Source organism: Macrotis lagotis, chromosome X (genome assembly GCF_037893015.1).
Source record: "Macrotis lagotis isolate mMagLag1 chromosome X, bilby.v1.9.chrom.fasta, whole genome shotgun sequence".
Lineage (NCBI taxonomy): Eukaryota > Metazoa > Chordata > Mammalia > Peramelemorphia > Peramelidae > Macrotis > Macrotis lagotis.
The window spans coordinates 515,782,281-515,806,610 of NC_133666.1; the positions used below are offsets into that span (position 1 = coordinate 515,782,281).

At 35.8% G+C, this 24,330-nt stretch overlaps 1 protein-coding gene and 1 non-coding gene across 3 annotated transcripts in view; one reads left to right on the forward strand and one right to left on the reverse strand.

Annotated features, from left to right (window-relative positions):
• The window catches only part of MYLIP (myosin regulatory light chain interacting protein), a 60,257-nt gene that overhangs the window by 13,404 nt on the left and 22,523 nt on the right, over window positions 1-24,330 (reverse strand). Inside the window, exons 6-7 of one of the 2 annotated variants that reach the window (XM_074207393.1) lie at window positions 22,088-22,508; window positions 19,295-20,977 (exon numbers count right to left, since the gene is read on the reverse strand). In XM_074207393.1, coding sequence (XP_074063494.1) covers window positions 20,888-20,977; window positions 22,088-22,508 — 511 coding nt within the window. In that variant the 3' untranslated portion in view covers window positions 19,295-20,887. Of the gene's footprint in view, window positions 1-19,294; window positions 20,978-22,087; window positions 22,509-24,330 lie in introns of those variants that run through there. The other variant, XM_074207394.1, reaches the window with a different exon arrangement.
• LOC141503789 (U6 spliceosomal RNA) lies at window positions 17,727-17,828 on the forward strand. Its single transcript, XR_012473096.1, has one exon. It is a non-coding gene; the product is annotated as a U6 spliceosomal RNA (small nuclear RNA).

The window sequence follows — 24,330 nt, forward strand, 5'->3', positions numbered from 1 at the left end:
CTGGAGAAGACTTTTGAGAGTCCCTTGGAAAGGATGAAGATCAACTCAGTCAATACTTAAAAAAAGTAATTCAAACTACTCCTTGGAAGAACTAATACTGAAGCTGAAGCTTAAATAATTTGAGCGCATGTGAGGAAACAGTTCTTATCGGAAAAGACCCTGATGTTGGCAATTATTGAAGGCAAAAGGAGAAAGAGATGGCAAAGGATGAGATGGATAGATAGTATCATAGAATCAACCAACATGAGCTTGGACAGGTTTTGGGAGAAAGTGGAAGACAGAAGAACATGGCATGCTATGGTCCTTGAGATCATGGAGAGACAGACACAACTGAATGAACAGACAGCATTGGGGTACAGTGGAAAAGCAGATAATAAGGTTTTTTTCTTTGATATTATTCCATTGATAAAATTATATACTTTTTATGTTTTATGATTCTTTTTAATGCCAAGATCTCTCATGATAGTAACTTTCTTTTCTGGGTTTAACATAAGTAAACAAGCAGTTATTAAGGTTTTACTATGCGTCAGATACTGTGCTCAGAGCTGAGAATGCAAATACAAACAAAAAAGGAAGATAGACTTTATTCTCAGGAAGCTTACATTCTAATGGGGAAAATCAAAGCATAAAAGGAAAACGGAAATCTTCCTCAAAGTACATTTATTAAACCCCTACTATAAAGTAAGAAATATTTGTTGTTATAATAATTGATAAGAATTAACATTAAATAATAAAATAAATATGCAACATATATAGGATGTTGTCAGATTGATTGACTAGTAAGTGGCAAAGTGGCATATCTCGTGAACTCCAAGTCTAGCAATATGTCCAACTGTGCCAAGATACTAGCAAGTTATATTAAGAGACATATAAATTTTTTGTTCATATGTATACAAGCATGTGTACCCTTCACATATGAAATCATAAAGAATTCTTACACTCTTCCTTGTAATCAGGAGTCATATCAATACTTAGGCATTCTACTAACATCCATAATTCCATTATGACCTAACTGGTCAGAGCTGGCATACAGCATCTAGGGCGGTAAGCATGATACTCTAGCTATCTTTTAATATGGTAATTCTGGTGACTTTATATTCATTTATTCAACAATCTTTTTTTAAGGTATAAACTGTGTGACAAGCACTGTATTACACTCTGTAGGGGAAACAAAAAACTGAGGCACAGGACCTTCATGGATCACACATTCAGTTAAGCACATAAATGATCTTGTTCAGTTGTTTCAGACATGTCTGACTGTTTTGTGATCCAATTTGATGTTTTCTTGGCAAAGACACTGGGGTAGTTTTTTATTTCCTTCTCCAGCTCATTTTACAGATGAAGAAACTGAGACAGAGTTAAGTGAGTTACCCAGGGTCACACAATTTATGTGTCGAAGACTGGATTTGAACTCAAGTCTTCCTGATTCCAGGACCAGAGGTCTATTCACTTTATCAGCTGTCTCAGATGAATATTCACCTCAATAGATTTCACTTTTCTTACCAGACAAATGAATGCATTGGTTTAGAGAGACTCTCAGATTGTCAGTTCAAAAACTCTACTATTTTGCTGCTATCTTGATTAGACAGATACATACTATTCAGTGATCTTGTTTAAAACTCTATAGATAGTAAGATTGCATGTAAAAAAACTGGTATGTAATTAAGCTTTTTGTTTTTCTCTACAGCAGAACTTCAGCAAGTATGCTCCTTTATAACCTATATTATTATTCAGTCATGTCAGTCTCTTTGTGACATCATTTGGGGTTTTCTTGGCAAAGATACTGGAGTGGTTTGGGGTAGAGTGGATAGTGTCAAATATTTCCTTCTCCAGTTCATTTTACAAATGAGCAATGGAGGCAAACAAGGTTAAGTGACTCGCCCAGGGTCACACAGCTACCAAATGTGCGAGGTCAAATTTGAATTCAGGATGATGAGTCTTCCTAGCTTCAGGTCCATTGCTTTAGTCACCTTTGAGACTAAGCTATTTGTGCAGAAAGGAGTACCTTCCATACTCTCTAATATGCCTTCAGATCAAAAATAAAATTTTAGTGCTTGTTGTACTATTGTCAATAATAATAATAATAATAATAAAATATCATATTACTATTATTATGGTATCAATTATGCCATTTTGATTTTCGTTGTTTATGGAATTGCTTATCATTACAAGTTACTGGAGTTAGCATTGTTATCTTTTTGTTCTGTGTATAACTGGCATTTCAAAAAAATTAAAAAAAATAAAGACATTTCCTAGGGACAAGGGGACAACAGTTTTTAACTAAAAGGTTATATCATTATCATTTCAAGTAAGGCAGTAGATGAAGAGGAAGAAGAGATGAAGAAGAAGAGGATAAACATGTATATGGTGAAAACCAGAAGAATTAAAGGAAAATTCCTGGGAATTTCCAAGAAAAGTTCATTCATTGAATCATCATGTAGTGGTGGATTAAAAAATCTGAAGATATCAGTTCATCCTCAACAAACATATTAAGTTCCTACTATACAAACAGTGATCATCCGAGATGAGACTGGAGGCCATTTAGCACCACTCTCTGGGCCTGTGTACTCGTTTGTATAATTAATCATCTTCTAAGGCTCTAGATCTATGACATTGTGTGCTATAAATTCCCATTTAGTTCTAAATCTAGGATCTCCTATTATTGCATACATGTCAGGGCTTTAATAATGGGTTGATCAGAATGAGTTTACTCCCCCTCTCAGGTGCAACAGGAGGGGGTCTGGTTCATTCTTAGTCCAAAGTATTCAACTGGAAACTCACTGGTGAGGTCTCCAGCTTGGAAATAAAAACTCTCACAAAAATAACCCCCACAACATAGTATCTTTGAGAGTTAGTGTCTCCTACTGAGAAAGCTGATTGAAGCAAATGAGGAATGAAAAACTTTGCCTAACAGCTTCCTGTTTGGTCCTCTTACATGAAGAACCCTTAATTTAACTGATTTACTCTTTCTAATTAGATTTAGCAATTAGTATAGCAATGAACCTAGAGTTTTCCTTTAAGGTTCTCATCCACAAACATGTCCACATGGTTTGGTGCCTTACAGCTGTGTAATTAACAGTTAGAACCACATCTATTCAAAGCAGAGGGTTGTGGATAGCTACAACACAGGTGTCTAACTGCAGAGGCACTTGTTGGTTCCATGTATGGAACATTTCTATAAATGTCTCTGTCTCTGTCCATCTCTTAACTTTGCCTGTCTCTCTCTCTCTCTCTCTCTCTCTCTCTCTCTCTCTCTCTCTCTCTCTCTCTCTCTCTCTGTCTCTGTCTTTGCTTCTCTCTGTGTGTCACTCTTTCTGTGTCTATCTCTGTTTCTCTGTTGCTCTGTCTCATTCTGACTGTTTCTGTCTGTCTGTCTCTGGCTCTTTCTGTATTTATCTTTACTCTTTATCTCTTTCTCTATCCATCTCTGTTTCTGTCTCGTTCGGTGTCACTGTCTCTCTCTGTCTCTGCCTTTGTGTGTGTGTGTGTGTGTGTGTGTGTGTGTGTGTGTGTGTGTTCTGTGTCTCTCTGTCTCTGACTCGGTGTCCCTGTCTCTGTCACTATTTTGTCTCTGTCACAAGGTTTTTATCTCTGTCTCTTCCCCTCCCTTGTAGCTATCAAAACTTGGATGGTATCCTGTTAGGAAGAGGTAGTAGACTACATTAACAAACTGGTGTTGTCTTGAACATTCAGACTCTAGGATAACAAGCTACATCTGCTTTCCCTGATTTCTTGCTAATTTTTCTGCAGCACTGAGTTCCCCAGATTCTCAAGGCTCAGAGCACAACCACAGCACTTAGAGAACAAACCAGTGAAGCATACTATTACAGCCATAGTTGAACACATAAGGGGAGAGCAGAGGGGAGGGGATAACTGGGAGGAAATATTTGAACTCCATCTTCCAAAACAATTTATTGAACAGGTCTCAGGAAAGGCTTCCATAAAGGGATGGAGCTTGCATCTCTTCTTGATTAAAAAAAATTCAGAATTTCCAATGAATCTTTGGAAGGAGTATATTTCACAACTTACAGTTCTCCATCAGAAGACTTCCTTTGGGTTTTTCCCAACTCTAACCTTTGCAGACTGTGATCAAAAGTGAAAGAGAAACACTAAGAATGTCTCAGGTATTCAGTTGCTTTTATCTCATAATTTTCCTATAAACCTAATTTCCTCAAGGGATTTTTAAAACCACTATCATCAAATTGCCTCTATAATTACTGCAAGAAAAGAATTGCTTTGAATGTTTGTACCTTTTTTTCATCACTGTCTTTGTTTCTTCTACATTCCCCTTCATTCCCTACACTTTAGGCTCCTTTTTTTCTTTCTGTTTCTGTAATGGCAGCTTTCTTGTAGTACAGAGAGAGATGGGTGGGAAGAAAGTCGAGGCCAGGCTCCTGGGTTTCCAGCTATTGGGTGATGCTGGGGAAGTCACTCAATCTTTTTATGAGCCTCAGTACTTTTCAGGGTTCTTGGGAGGCAAGTGCTTCCTGTAACTTCAAACATTCTAGAAATGTTACTTTTTTTCTTTTTTAAATAATATTTTGGTTTGTTTATCTTCACCACCACTTATCCTCATACTTGATTGGATGAGCCCAAGAGCCCTGGGGAGCATCAACCTGTTACCACTTGCATCCACAGACCATACTCCCTCCTTCCAACTCAGTAATTAGAGCCATCAACTGAGGACATCAATCCACATGGAGAAGCAACCTGGTCATAGCCCTTGTTCCCTAGACCTTCAGCCTCTGTCCCCTGAAAGTCTAGGGAAGGGGCAGGTAGGTGGTGCAGTGGATAGAGCACTGGCCCTGGAGTCAGGAGTACCTGAATTCAGATCCGGCCTCAGACACTTAATAATTACCTAGCTGTGTAGCCTTGGGCAAGCCACTTAATCCCATTGCTTTGCAAAAACTATCTGGGCATGTTCATTATCTGAAATGGATGTGTTTGTTTTGTCAGTGGAAATAACTGTAAAGAAGATGCTTTGCTGTGACATCCTGAGAAATATGGGCTTTTCTATCTAAGTTGGAGTAAAACCTCCTATTTCAATTGTCTCCTATTTAATATTCTTAACCTTTTTGTGTCCTGGATCCCTTGCAAGTGTAGTGATACCTATGTACCTCTTCTAAGAATAAAGTTTCTAAATGTAGAAAATCAAATGATGATGACGATTATCCTTTGTCCTTTTTTTTTCGTCCTTTCTTCTTGAAGGCCATGACATCAGGGAGGTGATGCCATGACTTGCAAGTGAATTGGATTTAAGTGAGGGGTATGCTATATTAAGTCACCCTCACTTTTTCCTCCAAAGCCATCTGGTTCAGTGGTGAGATATGAATCAGGATGCCTGGAGATTGCTTTGGATATGAGACAATCAAGGTTAAGTGACTTGCCCAAGTTCACACAGCAAGTATATGTCTGATGCTGGATTTGAACTCAGTTCCTTCTTACTTCAATGCTGGGGTTCTACCCACTGTGCAATCAAGCTGCTCTTAATAATAATATTAATTTAATAGTTCTTCTTTATATTTTATTTTTATTGATGTTTTACTTTTCCAAATACATGTTATGAAAGTTCTTTTTAACATTCATCCATATGCTTATGTATATTTCTAAATTACAAAATTTCCTTCTCCTTTTCCTTCTCACTCCCCTCCCCTCAGTGGTGAACAGTCAGGTTAATATTGTACTTAGACATTTGTGTTAAGCATGTTTACAGTTTAGCCATTTTTTGGTATGAGTAGCTAGGATTAAGGGAAAGAAATATATAAGAGATTTTTCTTTTTAAAAAAGTGAATGTAGTGTCCCTCAGATTCTGAAGGAGATTTTCATTTTGTCTTGATTTGCTTTTCTTCCTCTGGATAGGGATAGCATTGTCCATAGCCGATGTAATAGGGTTGTCCTAGTTGTCTGAACTGCTGAGAGGAGCTGCAGCCATCAATGTTGATCAAATCACAATACTGTTGTTAATGTGGACATTATTCTCTTGCTTCTGCTCCCTTTGCTCAGCATCAGATCCTGTAATTTATTCCATGCTTCTCTAGAGTCTGACCATTTATGGTTTCTTAAAGAACAATAGTATTCATGTACCATAACTTGTTTAATCACTCCACAATTAATGGGTATCCCCTCAATTTCCAATTCTTTGCTACTATAAAAAGAGCTGCTACGGATATTTTGGAATATGTGGGACTCTTCCCATTTTTTTATGATTTCTTCTGGGTATAGACCAAGAATGGGAATTACTGGATCAAAGGGTATGAACATTTTTATTGCATTTTGGGCATAATTCCATATTGCTCTCCAGAATGGTTGGATCCATTCACAACTCCATCAGCAATGCATCAGTGTTCCAGTCCTCCATAACCTCTCCAACATTGATTATTTTCCCTTTTTGGCATCTTAGCCAATCTGACAGGTGTGAGGTAATACCTCAGAGTTGTTTTGATTTGCATTTCTCTAATCAATAATGATTTGGAGCATTTTTTATATGATTATATTTAGCTTTAATTTCTTCATTTGAAAACTGTCTGTTCATATCCTTTATATCAGTTGGTGAATGCTTTGAATTTAACAGCTCTTAACCTTTTTGTGTCCTGGATCCCTGGAGGGTATTGTGAAGTCTATGGACTTTCTTTCAGAATAAAGTTTCTAGGTGAAAATAAAATACATAGGATTACAAAGAAAATCATTACATTGAAATATGGTTGTGAAAAAAAAATTTCAGACCTCACTGTTTCTAAAACCCTGTTCAGAGGGTTTAGAATGAGCTTGTGGAGCTTATGGAAAGCAAGGGCTAACTTTTTTTTTCTATTTTAACTTAAGAATTCCACATAGTACTTTGCACATGTTAAACTATTAGATGCTTTTTTGTTCTTTCCTTCAGTCCTTCCTTCCCTCTCAAGGTTATCGTATCAAATGGAAACATGCTCCCAAAGTGTTTTGTGAATCTTAATGCACTATACGAGTGTCCCAAAAGTCTGAATATAGTTTTAAGTTATTGAGTTTTAAAATGCACACAGACTTTTGGGAAAACCTGTCTGATCAATTATTGTTTTCTTTTTATCTGAGATGATTCTTAGGAGATTTTTCTTCGGAGTAAAGCTTGTCTTCATTACATATTCAGCTCGGATTCCTTGGTTGTGAGTCTTCTTTTTTCCCTTAAATTGCCTTCTATTTATATGTCTATGTACATTTAATTGTTGCTATTTAGTTATTTTAGTCTTGTCTGTCTCTTCATGACCCCATTTGAGGTTTTCCTGGTAGAGATATTAGAGTGGTATGCTATTTCCTTCTCTAGCTCATTTTACAGGATGAGGAAACTGAGGCAACCGAGGTTAAGTGACTTGCTCAGGGGACATACAATTAGTAAGTTTCTGAAGTCAGATTTTAATTCAGGAAGAAGAGAATTTATGAATTTGGGCCTGGCATTCTAGTCACTGATTTAAAACTGGAAGGGATCTGAGAGGTCATCCATTCATCTAAATGATGGAGAAACAGAAGCCTGCAGAGATTTAGTGACTTGTCCAAAGTCACACAGGGAGTAAGTGGCAGAGCTAGGATTCAAACTTAGATTTTGGACTTCACATATAGCCCTTTTCCCAAAGGAACATACTGTATTTCCTTTCCTGGAGTTTAATGTAAGTTTCTCCAAGGCTATTTTGATTTTGTATTTGTTATGGCATTGTCTTTCATAGAGTAGACTCTTTTACTTTTTTTTTAAAAACAATTTCATTGCTTTACCAGTGGACCCATATCTAGTATTACAATCAGAAGAGGATGTTGAACTTTCATTTTAGGGTACTTGGAGTCACAGATGAACAGGTTGCTTTTTGAGTCATGAAGTCTTTGATGAGACTAGATATTTTTGCAGCTTATCCTGCTTCATACAGGTTGGGGAAAGAAGGGAGAAGATGAGCGAAAGGCTCAGGAAACAAGAGATTAAATTAGAAATTATATATATTAAATTAATGTATAATAAAATACATATTATATATATTAAATAGAAATGCTTTTTTAGTGTGCTTATTGAATTGGGTTGTCTGGCACACATGGGGGTAAAGTGGTGGGGTTGTAGAACAGTCTCTGACATTCCTTTGTGAAAAAAGCACAGAGGAGCTACAGTAGAACTGAGGGAGTAATGATAGCCAGGTACCATGGGACTAAAAGTTCAACCTAATAGTGTGATTGAACAATAGGGATAGCACCTATCTTAATAAACACTTTGTTCACAGGCTGTCATTTCCTCTTATAACAGCAATAATTCTGATGTTTAATATCATTGCTAAAATATGTGGGAAATTCATTTGAGAACAAATCTTCAGAATGCAACTCAAAGTTATTCAATCTCACTTGTAACCTACTTTCCAAGCCTCTGTTAAGGTTTTTTTTTTACAATAGGATTATGTAGATTTGAGGTGTGGGTAAGGGAATATTTATCAACCTTATCCTTTTTACACTCATGATCTCAGAGACCTCATTATTTCAAATGCATTTTCTAAAATTTTTTCAGCTGCAAGTGGACAAGTCTTAAAAAGATCATCTATACAGGAGGGCACAAACCCCAGTGACAATTCTTCCACATCATTTAAGGGAAAGTCTAATTAAAATATACACATGTACACATACACACATGCATGCATATATACATACACATATGCATGTTATTTTATATCATGACATTTCAGGATTATAGGATTACTCAATACAGAATTGGGGAATCTGGGTTTGCTTCTTATTACAAAGAAAGAGGAAAAGGTAAAGAGGTGATTTATTGTAGAAATATGATTATTCGGAGAGGTCCAGGGAATTTTTATGACTCCCCAAGCAAAGGTCCTGGATGGGACCTCTCTGAATGTAAAATGTCAGGATGTAAGTTGTAAAAATGTAAGATATCTCTAGGATCTTACAAAAGAAATCTTGACATTTAGGAGAAAATAATTCCTGACTAAAGAAACAAGAGAGTTGAGAAACTGGTGATTAAGCAGAGATTTGTGACAATTAATGAGAAGACTTCTTTTAATTTAATGAGAAAAACACAATAGAAAGGGCTTATGGAATTTTTGACAAAGGAGGGACATCAGAGACCAGCTAGTCCAAGGGCCTTATTTTATAAGTTGAGGAAGTCAAAGCACAGAGAGAGGTAAAGTGATTTTTCTTAGATCACAGAGAAAGTTAGAGGCAGAACCAGGACAAGAACCTGCTCTCTCCACTAAACCATACCTTGTTGACATCTGAGAGGTAAATTCCAAAGGATTTGGAAGGCATTATAAACCTGTGGAGGTATTTGATAGAAGATGAAATAATACACTTATTTTCTCTCTTAACCTGACCATGACTATAGGATTTTGAGTTACAACAGTTAAACAATAAAGAATATCTAATTGTAACAAAGGTGGGTTTTTTGGTTTGGTTTGCTACAAAGTATCTTAAATATTTGGTTAATACTCACTTAAATTTAGTTGCTTAATAAGAGACATTTTTGATACATTATTAGAAAATTTATGGTGATAAATGGAAACTTAAGCAGAAAGCCAAAATGTGATACTCAGAGATAATGTAACCTTAACCACTTGGATGTGGCAGACTATCACCATCACATTCATTTATTCATTCAATAAGTATTTATTGTATCAAGAACAAGGCTGGGTTCTAGGAATAAACAGACAAAAACAAGGACCACAACCCCTGCCCTCAGCTGTTTACATTCTCCTGAAAATAAATATGTATACATATAATGAGGAAATACAAAATAAATAGCAAAATAATATTTGGGACAAAGCAGTAGCATTTAGAGGGACTGGAAAGGCCTTTTGATGAAGGTAGCACTTTTAGGGATGCTAACAGGAAGAGAAAGAATAGCTTTTGGCCAGGTGACTAAAATTAGAGTGAATGGCAAAAAATAAAAAAAAACCTTGTTTATTGCAATAGTATATTTGCAGAGTCATAAATGTATGGAAGGTACCAATAGCCATTCACACAGGACCACTTCAAAAAAGGGTCCATTATGTCCATTATGAATAAATTGAACAATTATGAAGAAAAGGATGGAGTTGGGTAACCATAAATTTCAGAGCAAGAAATGGACATGATTCACACTGGTCTCTTTATTAAACAGTCTATTCAGACTTTTTATTCAGACAATTTATGCAAAGTTTTGCCCTAGAGCAAATTTTCTTAGTCATGTTAAATTCATGGGGAAAAAATCCTCATAGGATTTAGAACAGAAAAATAGACAGCTTTAATAAAAGGAACAATGATACAAAGAATTGGGGAAAAGGACATTTCTCCAATTTAGCAAAAACTGGATAAAATATTACTAATATGTGACACTCTATTTGTGCCTCAGCTAATTTCTTTTCATTCCTTCCTCTGACAGGGAGCGGTTCTTAACCTTTTATGGGGCATGAACCTTTTTTGGCAATTTAAGTCTATGACTCCTTTTGTTTTAAAATGCATAAAATAAAATATGTGGGATTACTAAGGAAACCAATTTTATTGAAGAAAAGTGTATTTTTCCTCCTATCCAAATTCATAGACCCACTGAAATGTATTCACAGACTTACCCCCCACCCAGGGGTTCCTGGACACAGGCCAAGAAACTTTACTATGAGATTTTTTGCCAAGCTAAAAAAGTGATGCTCCTGCTGATAGACTATACCTCTTTTTGAGGACTTAGCTAGAAATGGATGGAGAATTATTATTATCAGGCTTCTCCTAGGTGATGAATACTTTTTTTCCACAAGAAATATTTATTATCAGTTTTACAATTTTTGCTCTATTCTTGCTTCCCCCCCACACAAAAGGCATTCTGTTAGTCTTTAAATTGTTTCCATGGTATACATTGATCTAAGTTGAATGTGATGAGAGAGAAATCATATCCTTAAGGCAGAAAAATAAATTATAAAGAGATAGCAAAATTACATAAGATAACAGTTTTTTTTCCTAAATTGAAGGTAATAGTCTTTGGTCTTTGTTCAAACTTCACAATTCTTTCTCTGGATATGGATGTTATTCTCCATCGCAGATACCCCAAAATTGTGCCTGATTGTTGCACTGATAGAATGAGAAAACCACAAACAGGGTCACTATGAATATTTTTGTACAATTGATGGTTTTACCCTTTTTCATAATCTCTTCAGGGTATAGACCTAGTAGTGGTATTGCTGGATCAAAGGGTATGCACATTTTTGTTGTCCTTTGGGCGTAATTCCAAATTGCTTTCCAGAAAGGTTGGATGAGTTCACAGATCCACCAACAATGCATTTAGTGTCCCAGATTTCCCACATCCCTTCCAACATTGATCATTGTCCTTTCTGGTCATACTGGCCAGTCTGAGAGGTATGAGGTGGTACCTCAGAGATGCTTTAATTTGCATTTCTCTAGTAAGTAATGATTTGGAGCAATTTTTCATATGACTATGGATTGCTTCGATTTCCTCAGCTGTAAATTGCCTTTGCATATCCTTTGACCATTTGTCAATTGGGGAATGGCTTGTGTTTTTGAAAATTTGACTCAGTTCTCTGTATATTTTAAGAAATGAGTCCTTTGTCAGAAATACTAGTTGTAAAAATTAATTCCCAATTTACACATTTATTTTGATCTTGGTTACAGTGGTTTTATCTGTGTAAAAGCTTTTTAATTTAATGTAATCAAAATTATCTAGTTTGTTTTTAATGATATTCTCCATCTCTTCCTTGGTCATAAACTGCTTCCCTTTCCATAGGTGATGAATTCTTAAGCCATCATAGCCCATTAAAAATGAAAAATTATAAAATGTCTCTAAGTCCATTTGCTTCTGCAGGAATGGACATAGAGTAGTAGAGGTAGAGCATGCTATCACACAATTTTTATATTGTTTAGTTGTTGATTCTCTAAATGTGAAATATTTGTTCAATGAGGAATAGAACATAAACCTAGATGATATAAATTGTATCATTTTTGACATTCTCTCTTTCTAGATGAAATGATAAGACAAAAAGAAGTAACTCCTGATTGGAAAGATATTCATGGGTTCTCCTTGACTAGGCAAGTTGTTATATGGCAAAAGGTAACAAGAAACCTAATTTCCTAGGTCATTTGGTAATCTTGTATTGCAGTGCTTAATGAAAAATGCTTGCAAAAAAGACCTAGAGGCATTATGCCTTTGGCATAGAGTACAAAGCACTGAATGTCAGGAAGCGATTGTTCACTCTTTTCCAACTCTACATGACCCAATTTGAAGTTTTCTTGGCTAAGAATAGTCAGATCATTGGTAAGCCAAGACAAAAGTAATAAAATGACAACACTGCCTTAAATAATTTTCTTATTGAGTTTCATACCAATCAAATTACCAAAAATTATTTTATAGAACTAGAAAAAATAACAACCAACTTCTAAAAGAACAAAAAGTAAAGAATATCAAGGGAATCAATGAAAAAAAATGTGAAACAAAGTGGTCTAGTTATACCAGATCTCAAATCATATTATAAAGTGCTAATTATCATAATAATCTCTGGTATTGGTTAAGAAACAGAGTGGTAGATCAGTATAATAAATTAGGTACACAATATATTGTAGGAAATTAATATGGTAAAAATTTAGTATTTAATAAACTAAAAGACCCAATTTTGGGACAAAAATTCATTATTTGACAAAAGCTGTTGGGAAAATTGAAAAACAATATGGCAGAAACTAAGTCTAGACCAATACTCACACCATATATATTAAGATAAGATCAAGATGGTTACATGATTTAGACATAAAGGGCAATACCATTAGCAAATTAGAAAATCTTGGAATAGCCATCAGTCAGATCTATGGATAAGAGAAGAATTTAGGACCAAATAAGATATAGAGAGCATTATAAAATGTAAAATAGATAATCTTGATTTATAAAATTAAAAAGATTTTGCACAAACAAAATTAATTCAATCAAAATTAGAAGGAAAAAGAAAATGGGGCGGGGAGAGAATTTCACATTAAATTTCTCTGATAAATGCCTCAGTTTGGGCGGCTAGGTGGCACAGCAGATAGAGCAACAACCCTGGAGTTAGGAGGACCTGAGTTCAAATTTAACCTCAGATACTTAATAATTACGTATCTGTGTGGCCTTGAGCAAGCCACTTAACCCTATTTGCCTTGCAAAAAAAACCCCCATAAATACCTCATCTCTCAATATATGAAGAACTAAGTCAAATTTATAAGAATACAAATCATTCCCCAATTGATAAATGATCAAAGGAGTTTTCAGACAAGGTAATCAAACTATCCAGTCATAAAAAAATGCTTGAAATCACTATTGATTATAGAAATGAAAATTCAAACAATTTTGAGGTATTATTTCACACCTATAAGACTGGCTACTGTAACAAAAAAAGGAAAATGATAAATATTAGAGGGGATTTGAGAAAAACAGATTCTAGTGCATTGTTGGTAGAGTTGTGAACCTTAACTAACCAATTCTAGAGAGCAATTTGGGCTATGTCTAAAGGTCTGTAAAACTGTGGCCAGAAGCACTAAAATTCCTCTTGGCACTGGGACAGTGACCCCCAAAGTGCATAGTAGCAATAATGTTGCCAATAATCAGAGCCAACTTTATCCAGCATCAGCAATAGGTCCCCTGACGCCTTTATATTTCTGGGTCAAGAGTTCCTGAAGTATTTGCACCTGTGGTTGTATGGTTACTATTGCAACCATGAGCTTGAACAGGTTTTCAGACCTAATAAGTTTTCTTAGGCTGGAAAAATATCTAACTCTGTTGTTTTTCTCTCCCTAAATTTTATTTGAAGCATTACTTCAAAGTTGTTTGGAGGAAAATGTTTAGAGTTCAGCTATATTGCTGCCTCTAATCTATCATTTTGGCTCTTTCCTCTTTAGTTCCTTTTTCTTTAAGGGTTTTTGCAAGGCAATGGGGTTAAGTGGCTTGCCCAAGGCCACACAGCTGGGTAATTATTAAGTGTCTGAGGCTGGGTTTGAACTCAGGTACTCTTGATTCCAGGACTGGTGCTCTATCCACTGCACCACCTAGCCGCCCCTTCTCTAGTTCCTTTTAAAGTTCCATTTAAATCATCTTCTACTTGAGATTTTTCTATGATCTATCCAGATGATAGCTCCTTCCCCTCTTAATTATCTTACACTTATATATGTAATTTTTATATATTTATACATGTATATATTCTTTCCCTAGATAGAACAAGCTCCTTGAGGGAAGGGAACATTTCATATTTTTCTTTTGTTATCTAAATAATAATACTTAATACATTCCTAGGCATCCTTAACAGAAGAAAAATTCCAAGAGGACTTAAATAAGTAATATTCTACAGTATATCATATTAGTACCATCACATAGTTCTCTAACCGATATAAATGATCCTACTGCTTCTGACTAAAAGCATTTGATTTGGGAAAGCAAAGAACTGCCTCAAAGGCTCTTTTCCAACAAGGTGTTGCTGATGTATGTCCAAATTATATAAAATTCTTTAAAACTTCTGACAACACAGATAATAGAGGTTCAAATGAGGTTAACATCATAAAAGATTTTTTACCCAGATACTTACTATCTTCAAGGGAGAAGATTCAGTACAGAATTCAAATCTGAGGGATTTTCTAAAGATTGTGAGGTTTTCCAGATACTTCTATTTGCGGATGACATTGTGATGATTTTTATCAAGACTTGAAACACTGCAAAATCTCCTAGATGAAATCTAAAATCATTCAAGAAAATTTGGCCAAACTGGACAGGTTGGGGGGGGGAATGAAGAATGTCTGTTGTTCAGAATACCAACTGCACTTGGTTGGGCAACCTAGAGAGATCTTGTCATATGTATGTACTCTACTACAGATCTTACAAATGATTGGGAGCCAGGGTCCAAAACGGCAGGGGGCGGGGAAAGCAGACTGGATTCCTTTGGCAAATTTCAAAGTTCTTTTAATGACGTCAAATCTTTCTCTGAACTAATGGCCCATCTTTTCATCTTTTTTCCACTCAGGTCAAGCAATACAACAGATTGTCAATGAAGAACTGCAATTGAAACTCATTCAAAAGGCAATGCAGAGACACAGAGTTGACCTGAGCATGCTACAACATGTTATATTCAAGGAGTTATGAAAATGTATAACAAAGAAATATATGAATAAAAAATATGGGCCAGACATGTGACAACAGTGAAAGATAACTTATTGCCATATTGTGTGTTATCTTTCCAATGTAAAAGAGGAATTAAGGAATAACCCTGACCTGTTGAATATTGACCCCTTCATGTCCTGCATCCTAGGCTCCCTACAGTCATTTTGACTTGCCACTGGACTTTGATGACTTTGGATTAGGAGTGAGGCTGACAACATTGTGTAACTCTGCCTCACTTAAATCCAATTCACTTGTAAGTTAGCACTCAATACATCATGATGCCATTGATTCTCTGAAAATTAAAATTGGGATGGCTAGATAGTAAAGGAGAGAGCAGCAGCACTAGAGTCAGGAGGACCTGAGTTCAAATCAGACCTTGGCACATGATACACTTAGTAATGTACTTACTATGAAGGAGGAAAAAAAGAAAGAGGGGGGAAGGGGGAGGGGATGAGTGAGGGAAAGGGGGAGGAGAGGAGGTGAGAAAGAAAAAAAATCACATTCTAAAGAAAATCCAAATTCTAAAGATCCACACTGCAAAACTCAAAGAAGGACATGGGCAGGCATGAATGTGCTGCTACCTGAACCATTGTAAAGAATACCCACATCTTTTAAAAGTCATAGATCCACTAAAATCTCAAGTCAAATGCTGGTCAGATTCTTTAAAAGATGGAAAATTCCATGGATAAAAAAAAAAAACTTGGGAGTAGCAGCGAACCTACTATCATAGCCCAACATTTTGAGTCATGTTTGCAGAGTGGGAATATGTGCCATTTATGGTTATTAATCATTTTGAAATATTCCAATAGAAAGAAGGTATTACAAAAAAAATATAAACTGAAAAATGTTGTCTTCATGAAATCATGATATATATATATATATATACACATATATATATATACATACACACATATAAGTATATACATACATATGATCCCAAATAATATTTTTAACATGGTTTCTAGTCCTGGCATAGATTATCCACTCTCTTCTAGATCCATCACATCTAGTAGATGTGTTCTTGTCAATTGTAAAATGTTGAACTCAGAATTTAACAGAACATTCCAAAAACTAAAAATAGTTGAGGCTTGAGAGACTGTTTATATGCTTCCTTCTGGACAGCCATTATCATTTCACTCAAGGTACCACCAAGAACAAAAATAATCTGCAGTGTTTGGTAGCTTTGATGGGATAGTATTGCCTGTCAGGCAAGATAGGAACACCAAGTGCTACTGTAATTTTTAAGTGAACCTTTATCTATATAAGCTATATAAGCTTTATTATTGTTCTAAAATTTTATTAGAATCCTTGGAACATTTTACACAAACTGTGATGGTTTAGCAACCTCAATTTGTTTTTTCCTTATTTTACTATTATAATTAAGTTTGAAGTAAAATAGATTTCCTCCCCTCCCCACCCTGCTAGATCCAATTTTCTACATATTTTGATCTTTTCTGTTTGAACTTGGTTCCTCAAACCTCTGTCCAGGGAAAGATTTTTTTCAATTTTCATTTCTTGGAAGAATTCATGCTTTAGTCAAATAGTTCTCTTATGATATACAGCTGTCTTACTTTTAATTGGCATACTTATATACCTAGTAGTCAAAATTGATTTGAGTCTAATGATTATTTTGGGAAGGAGCATTACCAAATTATAGGATATAATTATTGAACCTAGAATTAATCCCATCAGACACCTTGTCAGATTCAGAAAGAACAACCTGTAGTTCTTTTGTAACTTTAAATTGAAAGCCAGAGAGGCAAGTTCTACTGACTAAACTATGGGCAAGTCACTTAAACTCTGTTTCTGAGGGGACTGAATTATAAATAAGTAGAATTTATTTAGTGCTTTAAAGTTTAAAAAAATGCTTTTAGTTCTCACAACTCCAGGAGGGAGGGACTATTTCATGCTCATTTTATAAATGAGGAAACTGAAGCAAAAACAGGTCAAGTGACTTACCCAAGCTACTAAGCATCTGAGTCAGGAGTTGAACTTGAGTTTTCCTAACTCCCAGTCAATTCCATATATACACTGAGCCACTTAGATGATCTCTCAACATCTGTGCTAGTCCAAAAACTCAGTAATTCTCTGAATATAAAGATATTTAACTCTCATTCATAGAATGGTTTAAAAACTATGCATTTCATAATTAAATGACTCAGTCTATATTTTTGAATTTCAAGTGTCAATTAAAAAATACTACTGGAGCCAGTAGACATAGACCTAGTTTGAAGAATTAATGGCTAATGTACTCCATTTAAATTTAAAAGACAAAAATTGATAAATGCTCTCAAATACTGCAAAACTTTTTTTGGAAATATATACTAGTAAAGAATTTTTATTCTGCCAGAGGAATGCTAATTAAGGCTGAAATTTAATATTTGAATATTTTATATAATCTTTTGGAAGTTTTCCTTGCTGTTCATATAAGATATAAAATTATTTATTTATTTATATAAAGTAGTGACAGCTCTCAATGATTTCATCTATGAGGGCTACTCTATTTTTTTTGTCCTGATAAGTCCTCTTACCACTCACTTGCTCATGGATATTCAAGTAAAGTGAACAAAATAAGTAAAATATAACTTCAAAAAGTAGATTGCTACCAAAAAAACCCTATAAAGCTATACTCACTTTGGCAGCATATAAACTAAAATTGGAAGAATACAGAAGATTAGCATGGCCTCTATGCAAGGATATCATGGAAATGCATTGTTGGTGAAGTTGTGAACTGACTCAATCATTTTGTAGAATGACTAGAACTATGCCCAAAGGGCTATAAAACCATGCATGCCCTTTGACCTAGTAATGCCATTACTAGGTCTGTATTCCAAAAGAATTAGAAATTAAAGGGATGCCCATAAACTGGGGAATGGCTCAACAAATTGTGGTATATGATTATGATAGATGATATCTACTATAAGAAATGATGAGTATACTCGCAGAAAAACCTGGAAAATGCTAATGCAAAAAAATGTACTGTGTACAAAGTGCACTTTATACACAGTATCATATGATGTTCAGTTATGAATGACTTAAGATATTCTTAGTAAAGCAATGATCCAAGATAATTCTGAAGTTCTTATGAAAAATGCTATCCAGTGTCTAAACAGAGATTGAAACTTTTTTAACTTTCTTTTATTTTTATTTTCTCTATTTACTTTCACATGACTATCATGGAAATGTTTTGCTTAACTGCTTGTGTATAACCTATACTGAACTATTTGCTTTCCCAATGAAGGGGGTGGTAAGAGAGGAAGGGAGACTTTTGAATACAAAGTTATTTATTTTTTTAATTTTTTAGTTTTTGCAAGGCAATGGGGTTAAGTGACTTGCCCAAAGCCACACAGTTAGGTAATTATTAAGTGTCTCAGGCTGGATTTGAATACAGGTACTCCTGACTTCAGGGCTGATGCTCTATCCACTGTGCCACCTAGCTGCCCCTTGAATGTCAAGTTTTAAAAACGAATGTTAAAAATTGTTTTTACATGTAACTAACTGAGGGAAAATAAAATTCTAAATAAGCTTTTAAAAATCCTATAACTATTCCAACAGGACAAAAATAGATGCATACTTTAATCTGATTTTGTTCTTTATTCCACTAGGTAGTTCCAGAGCCACATAAATTAGTATAATCTAGTAGTCAGTGTGGTACAATAGGAAGAAACACTAAACAGATCCAGAGTAAGAGAGTACTGGGGTTGGAATCCTGCTTTTGCTGTTTACTAATAGCATGACCTCAGACAAGATAATGCTCCTTTTGTGGGTCTCCCTTTTTCATCAATTTGAGGGGATCTGATATATCTCTTAAAGTTATGCCTAGTTTTTAAATTCTAGCTTGGGAGCCAGTTACTTACTCTTTTATGGCTTACTACTATCCTGCATGGCACCTCCTCCATCTGTTGGATACTTCTATCCCTTTTTTATAATATAAAACCTTGTCAAAATATGAAAATTAACTGGAAAAAACCATTTTTTCAACCTGCACTCTAATTTTCACATACAGAGGGAAGTTGGATAACTTGGATAGACAAATGAACAATCATTGTTCAAATGCTTTAAAAATATTGCCTATTAGAGCCAGATACACTTATAAATATTATGAGTAAGAAAAAATAATATTATACTATTGTGACATTTTCATCAGGTTTTCTATATAGCAAAGCCTTTTTAAAGAAGTACAAAGATAGAAAAGAAACCAAGTATTTGCTTTAAAGTCTTTATTAACCTGAATTATAAAAAAGACAGAAATGTAATCTAAGATATAACAGAGTTCTTTATGTGGAAACAATTTTTTTTACAAGTGAAAAAATAAATACCTCTTGCAATAAAGGTTTATATGCTAATGTGCCATAAAAAAGTAGAATTTTAATATTTTGACAAAATGTCTGTGCAAAGAAACAAATGCATAAACACATCACTGCTACATTAAGGCAATATGAAAAGTATACTCAGAAAAATCTCAGTAAAGTGACAGTGTGGTTTTCTAGCTTGAACTTCGCTAGTATTGCACCCAAGAAGGTAATCTAGGTTTCCCTATGTCCTAGAAAAACCCACTAGTTGATCAGAGTCCAAAATGCCCAAATGGGGAGTGGAAGGTAGGCTTAAGAAGACAAAGACAAAAACACAGCCCATGTACCCCCAATATAAAAAGAGGACAATGAAAAGTTAATACTCAAGCACTTAAAAAAAAAAGCTTATACAATGCTAGTGATATTTAGGATAAGAATGTATGTAAGGCTTGATAGTTCAAGCAAAAATAACCACCACCTCAGTGAGGCTGGAGTAAATAGCTAGAATGAACTATAATGACTATCACAGTTGATACCAACCATGAAATATTTCTAAATATCCTCCCTTTAATCAACATAAATGACTTACCACCAAACCAAGGAGTGGTTAATAATGAACAGAAAACTACTTAACTAAGGATTTTACTTTTTAAGAAAAGCTACCTTATTGAAATATGGAAGGGCGAGTGAGGGTAATTATTAGGGAAAAAATATATAATTACCTCACACTGCAATGAATCATCTGTTGTCTAATAGGCAGATTAGAATCTGACACTTAACTAGCAATTACTTTTTTAAAAAGTCACAAAATAGATTTTAGAATCTATTAATTAACCCTCCAATCCTTAAACTTAAACACGTTATAAAAGCAAAAACTGACACTAAAACAATGTATACTTATTTTAAAAATTCCTATTATAAATGTCTGGAATGACCACATAAAAGAAAAACAAATAAATCTTTTAAACCAATTCTTAAACAATTTGCTTGGGATAGAAAATTTTCTTCAGTTATATTAAAACACCCTTGTGATATAATCAATCCTCTACAAGTGTCCAATTTTTGGCAATGGTGTCATTTCATCTGTCACTGAAGAGGAAAATTTACTTTTCTTTATAGGTTCACTCCGAAGATTATAGTCAAGTTCTGAGAGACTTTTGTAGCTTTTCTGTTTTTCTTATACCAACAAATGGAGTTGCTAATACAATGTTCAGAAATGTGTCCTTCAGGGGAACATTCCTCATGGAAGGTAGGTGTTAAAGTAACCATTTTTCCTCACAGTTTTTTCTAGCTTTTCTGTTTTTCTTGGGTACAACAAATGGAATTGGTATAAACCATGGTTGTGTTTTCAGAAATGTTTCCTTCAGAGGAACATTCCTCTTTGCAGGTAGGTGTTGGAGGAACCATTTTTCCCACAGAGTTTTTTTTTTTCTAGTTCATAATAGTGCAGTTTGTAGAAATGTGGCTTATGAAGTAAAGGTATTACTACAATATATCAGATGACTGTAAGATTAAGGAGGCTTGTATGGGTGGGAAGATACACATGCTGAACATGTTCTATTCGAGATCTGCAGACTGGACATAACTAAAAAGACAAAGACAATATCTATTAGAACAACTTTATATTATGCTCTAGCTTTTTCTTTAGTGTATATATGTGAGACATTTCTTTTTCAGAAAAATATAATGAAGTCAATTATCCATGGTAGTTAGAAAATAAATAATCCAAAAATATCTGACTCAATTTTAGTGGAGTTCTTCTGTGCTTTCCTGGGGTCTGAGTAGAAATGTTACATGCAGAAGATATTTATTAATTGAAGGAAATAAAACAACAGGATTTCCACCAAACTTCAATAATAACAAGATATGGTTATAATCCATGGGTGACCATTATAGGTCTTTCTTGTCTCATACAATGAAGACTCGGGGAAATATGTAAAAGTTTCAGGTCTATTCTCTAATATTTGCTAAAGCAAGTAATCCAGGAGGTAAATACAAAATGCTAATAATATCAAAGCCATGATTTGAATGATTATGTAAGTCAGTTGGTTCAGTTTTGTTTGATTGATGATTGGGCTGCACACATTTCTAGACCTGGCCAAGAGTTTTATATATTTATGCTCTTGGATAAAAGAGGAAATGAGTGGACTGAATCAGCACAAATACAACCCTAATATCAGAAAACAAATCAAACATGTCCCTTAATAATAGGATGGTACATCTTCACACAATATTGGATGACAAGAGCTATGATCCTACCACTGGTCAGTTGTTTGCAAGCTTTATTATTTGCTCTTCAAGGCTAGTTTCACATAAAATTGATGATCTGCCACTGAAAAGTGAGTACACAATTTCCAATTGTTTATACTCAATGTCAGAAAATAGCAAGAAAAGGCATTAAAATGCCGCAAAGGAAATCACTCCAAATTCTAAGCATATAGAGGTGACCCTTCAGCATACTGAGTAGTAGGAAGATGCTAGTGAGATGAAAAAATGATACATAAATTAACAAAGAAGATTAAAAACCCTACCTAATGAAAAACCTAAGTAAGGGATAAAGATACTTCCCTTATTCATATACTTGCCAAAGATATAACAATGTGCAAATGCAAACATTTTACCATCAAAGGAAATGTTAAAAGACAACCTAAAGAGGAGGCCAAAGAGGACCTTGTTCCCTTGCCACCATGCCTACCTGGAGCTGGGCTGCACAACCTTCACAGCACACTGTGTGACCACAAGGGCAGAAAGTCGAGTTGATTTCCTCTTCACAGCAGACCATACAGAGCATGGCTTCCTTGAGCTTCCGTAACTTTTCCTGGAGTGCTTTGCTTTGCTGGCAGCTGAGCCCCTCACAGCTGCCACAGTTCATGCTGCTCTCTGAAGCCTTCAGGGGAGAACTGGGCGGGCTCTGGTCACTTCTTGGAACCAGGTCCACAACCCCAGCATTATAAAGAGCCCTCCGGGCATGGTCATACACCTCCTTAGATGTTCGCTTAATGTCAAAGACATACTTTTTGCCAAGGTTAATGTTTTCATTTAGAAACAAGGATGCCAGGTGACCCTTTAAGTCTCGACTATACTGCATCATGACAGCACTGGTAACTGTGTCACACCTGCAACAACAGATTGAACAAAAATCTCCTTTGATACATAAGATTCTATATGGATAGTTCTAGGATTCAGCCATTAAATAATGCAGGTCTGAAAATTTAAACCTTGGGATTGCACTTTCAGTAAGAGCATCTTTCTATTTTATGTGGGTTTGAAAATGTATGGATAGGGGGTGGAGCCAATATGGCGACAAGAGAGGAACATCTCTTAGATGCTCTCTCATAAAACTTATAAACTAAGGACTCTAAATTTTTGAGAGACAGAACCCACAGAGGGACCCAGTGAGGCAGTTCTCCTACTGAAGGTAACCTGGAAAAGAGCAGAAAGTCTCTGCTCCTTGGGGTCAGAGGGGCAGGCCCTGCCAGAGCGAAAGAACTTCAGCTTCCCAGAGGCAGCCCCAGGGTGCCGGGAGCTGCAGCTCACAGCAGTGGGGGAGTTTCCTGACCTGTGCCCTGGGGAGCACCAGACACAAAGTGGGGGAACAGTGGGGGACCTCTGCCAGAACCAGCACAAGAAACCCAGCCTTCAGGACACACAGCGAGCAGCGTGGCCACCTCAGTCCAGATCCAGGAAACAGAAGCAGGTGGGTAAGCAGGAGCCCCCAGGGCATGAGCCCATTGAACCTAGGGAGGGGAGTGAAGAGAGACTGCCCAGCTCTGTCTTCTGCCCCTGGAACAGGATGCTGGAGTTATGACCACATTCAGATCCTGATCTCTAGGCCTGCCCCCACAGAACAGCAGGTACCCCCCCACCTCAGTCCCGTGGCAGAGGGGGGCACATATGGTCATTCACAGACCAGGAGGGAGGACAGAGCCTCACACACTGACACCCTCGTGGGAGTGTCCCAAAAGCTCAGGAAGCACCCCAAACCCAGGCTCAGGCTGGGGAAATGAGCAAGCAGAGAAACAAGAGGAACACCATTGAGAAATATTTTGCCTCTATGCCAAAGAAGGATCAAAACACTCAGTATGAAGATGAGGAAGCACAAGCTCCTGCATCTAAAGACTCCAAGAAAAACAGAAATTGGGCTCAGGCTATGACAGAGCTCAAAAAAGACTTTGAAAATCAAATGAGGGAGTTGGAAGAAAAACTGGGAAAAGAAATGAGAGAGATGCAGGAAAAACATGAAAATGAAGTGAGCAGCTTAGTCAAGGAAATCCAAAAAAATGCTGAAGAAAATAGCATGCTAAAAACCAGCTTAGATCAAATGGATAAAACAGCAAAAAGTTATTGAGGAGAAGAATGCTTTAAAAAGCAGAATTGGCCAGAAGGAAAAAGAGATAAGAAAGCTCTCTGAGGAAAACAAATCCTTCAGACAAGTAACAGAACTCAGGGAGATTGCTGAATTTATGAGAAATCAGGACTCTACTTCAAAACCAAAAGAATGAAAAATTAGAAGAAAATGTAAAACATCTCATTGAGAAAACAACTGATATGGAAAACAGATTTAGGAAAGATAATTTAAAAATTATTGGAATACCTGAAAGTCATGATCAGGAAAAGAGCCTTGACATCATTTTCAAAGAATTACTACAGGAAAATTGCCCTGATATCCTAGAAGCAGAGGGCAAAATAGAAATGGAGAGAATCCACCGATCCCCCCCTGAGAAAAAGATCCCAAAAAACCAACCCCCGGGAATATTATAGCCAAGTTCCAGAACTCCCAAGTCAAAGAGAAAATATTACGAGCAGCCAGAAGGACACAATTCAAATACCGTGGAGCTGCAATCAGGATCTCATGGGACTTAGCAGCAACTACATTAAAAGCTTGTAGGCCTTGGAATATAATATACTGGAAGGCAAGAGCTTAGAATGCAACCGAGA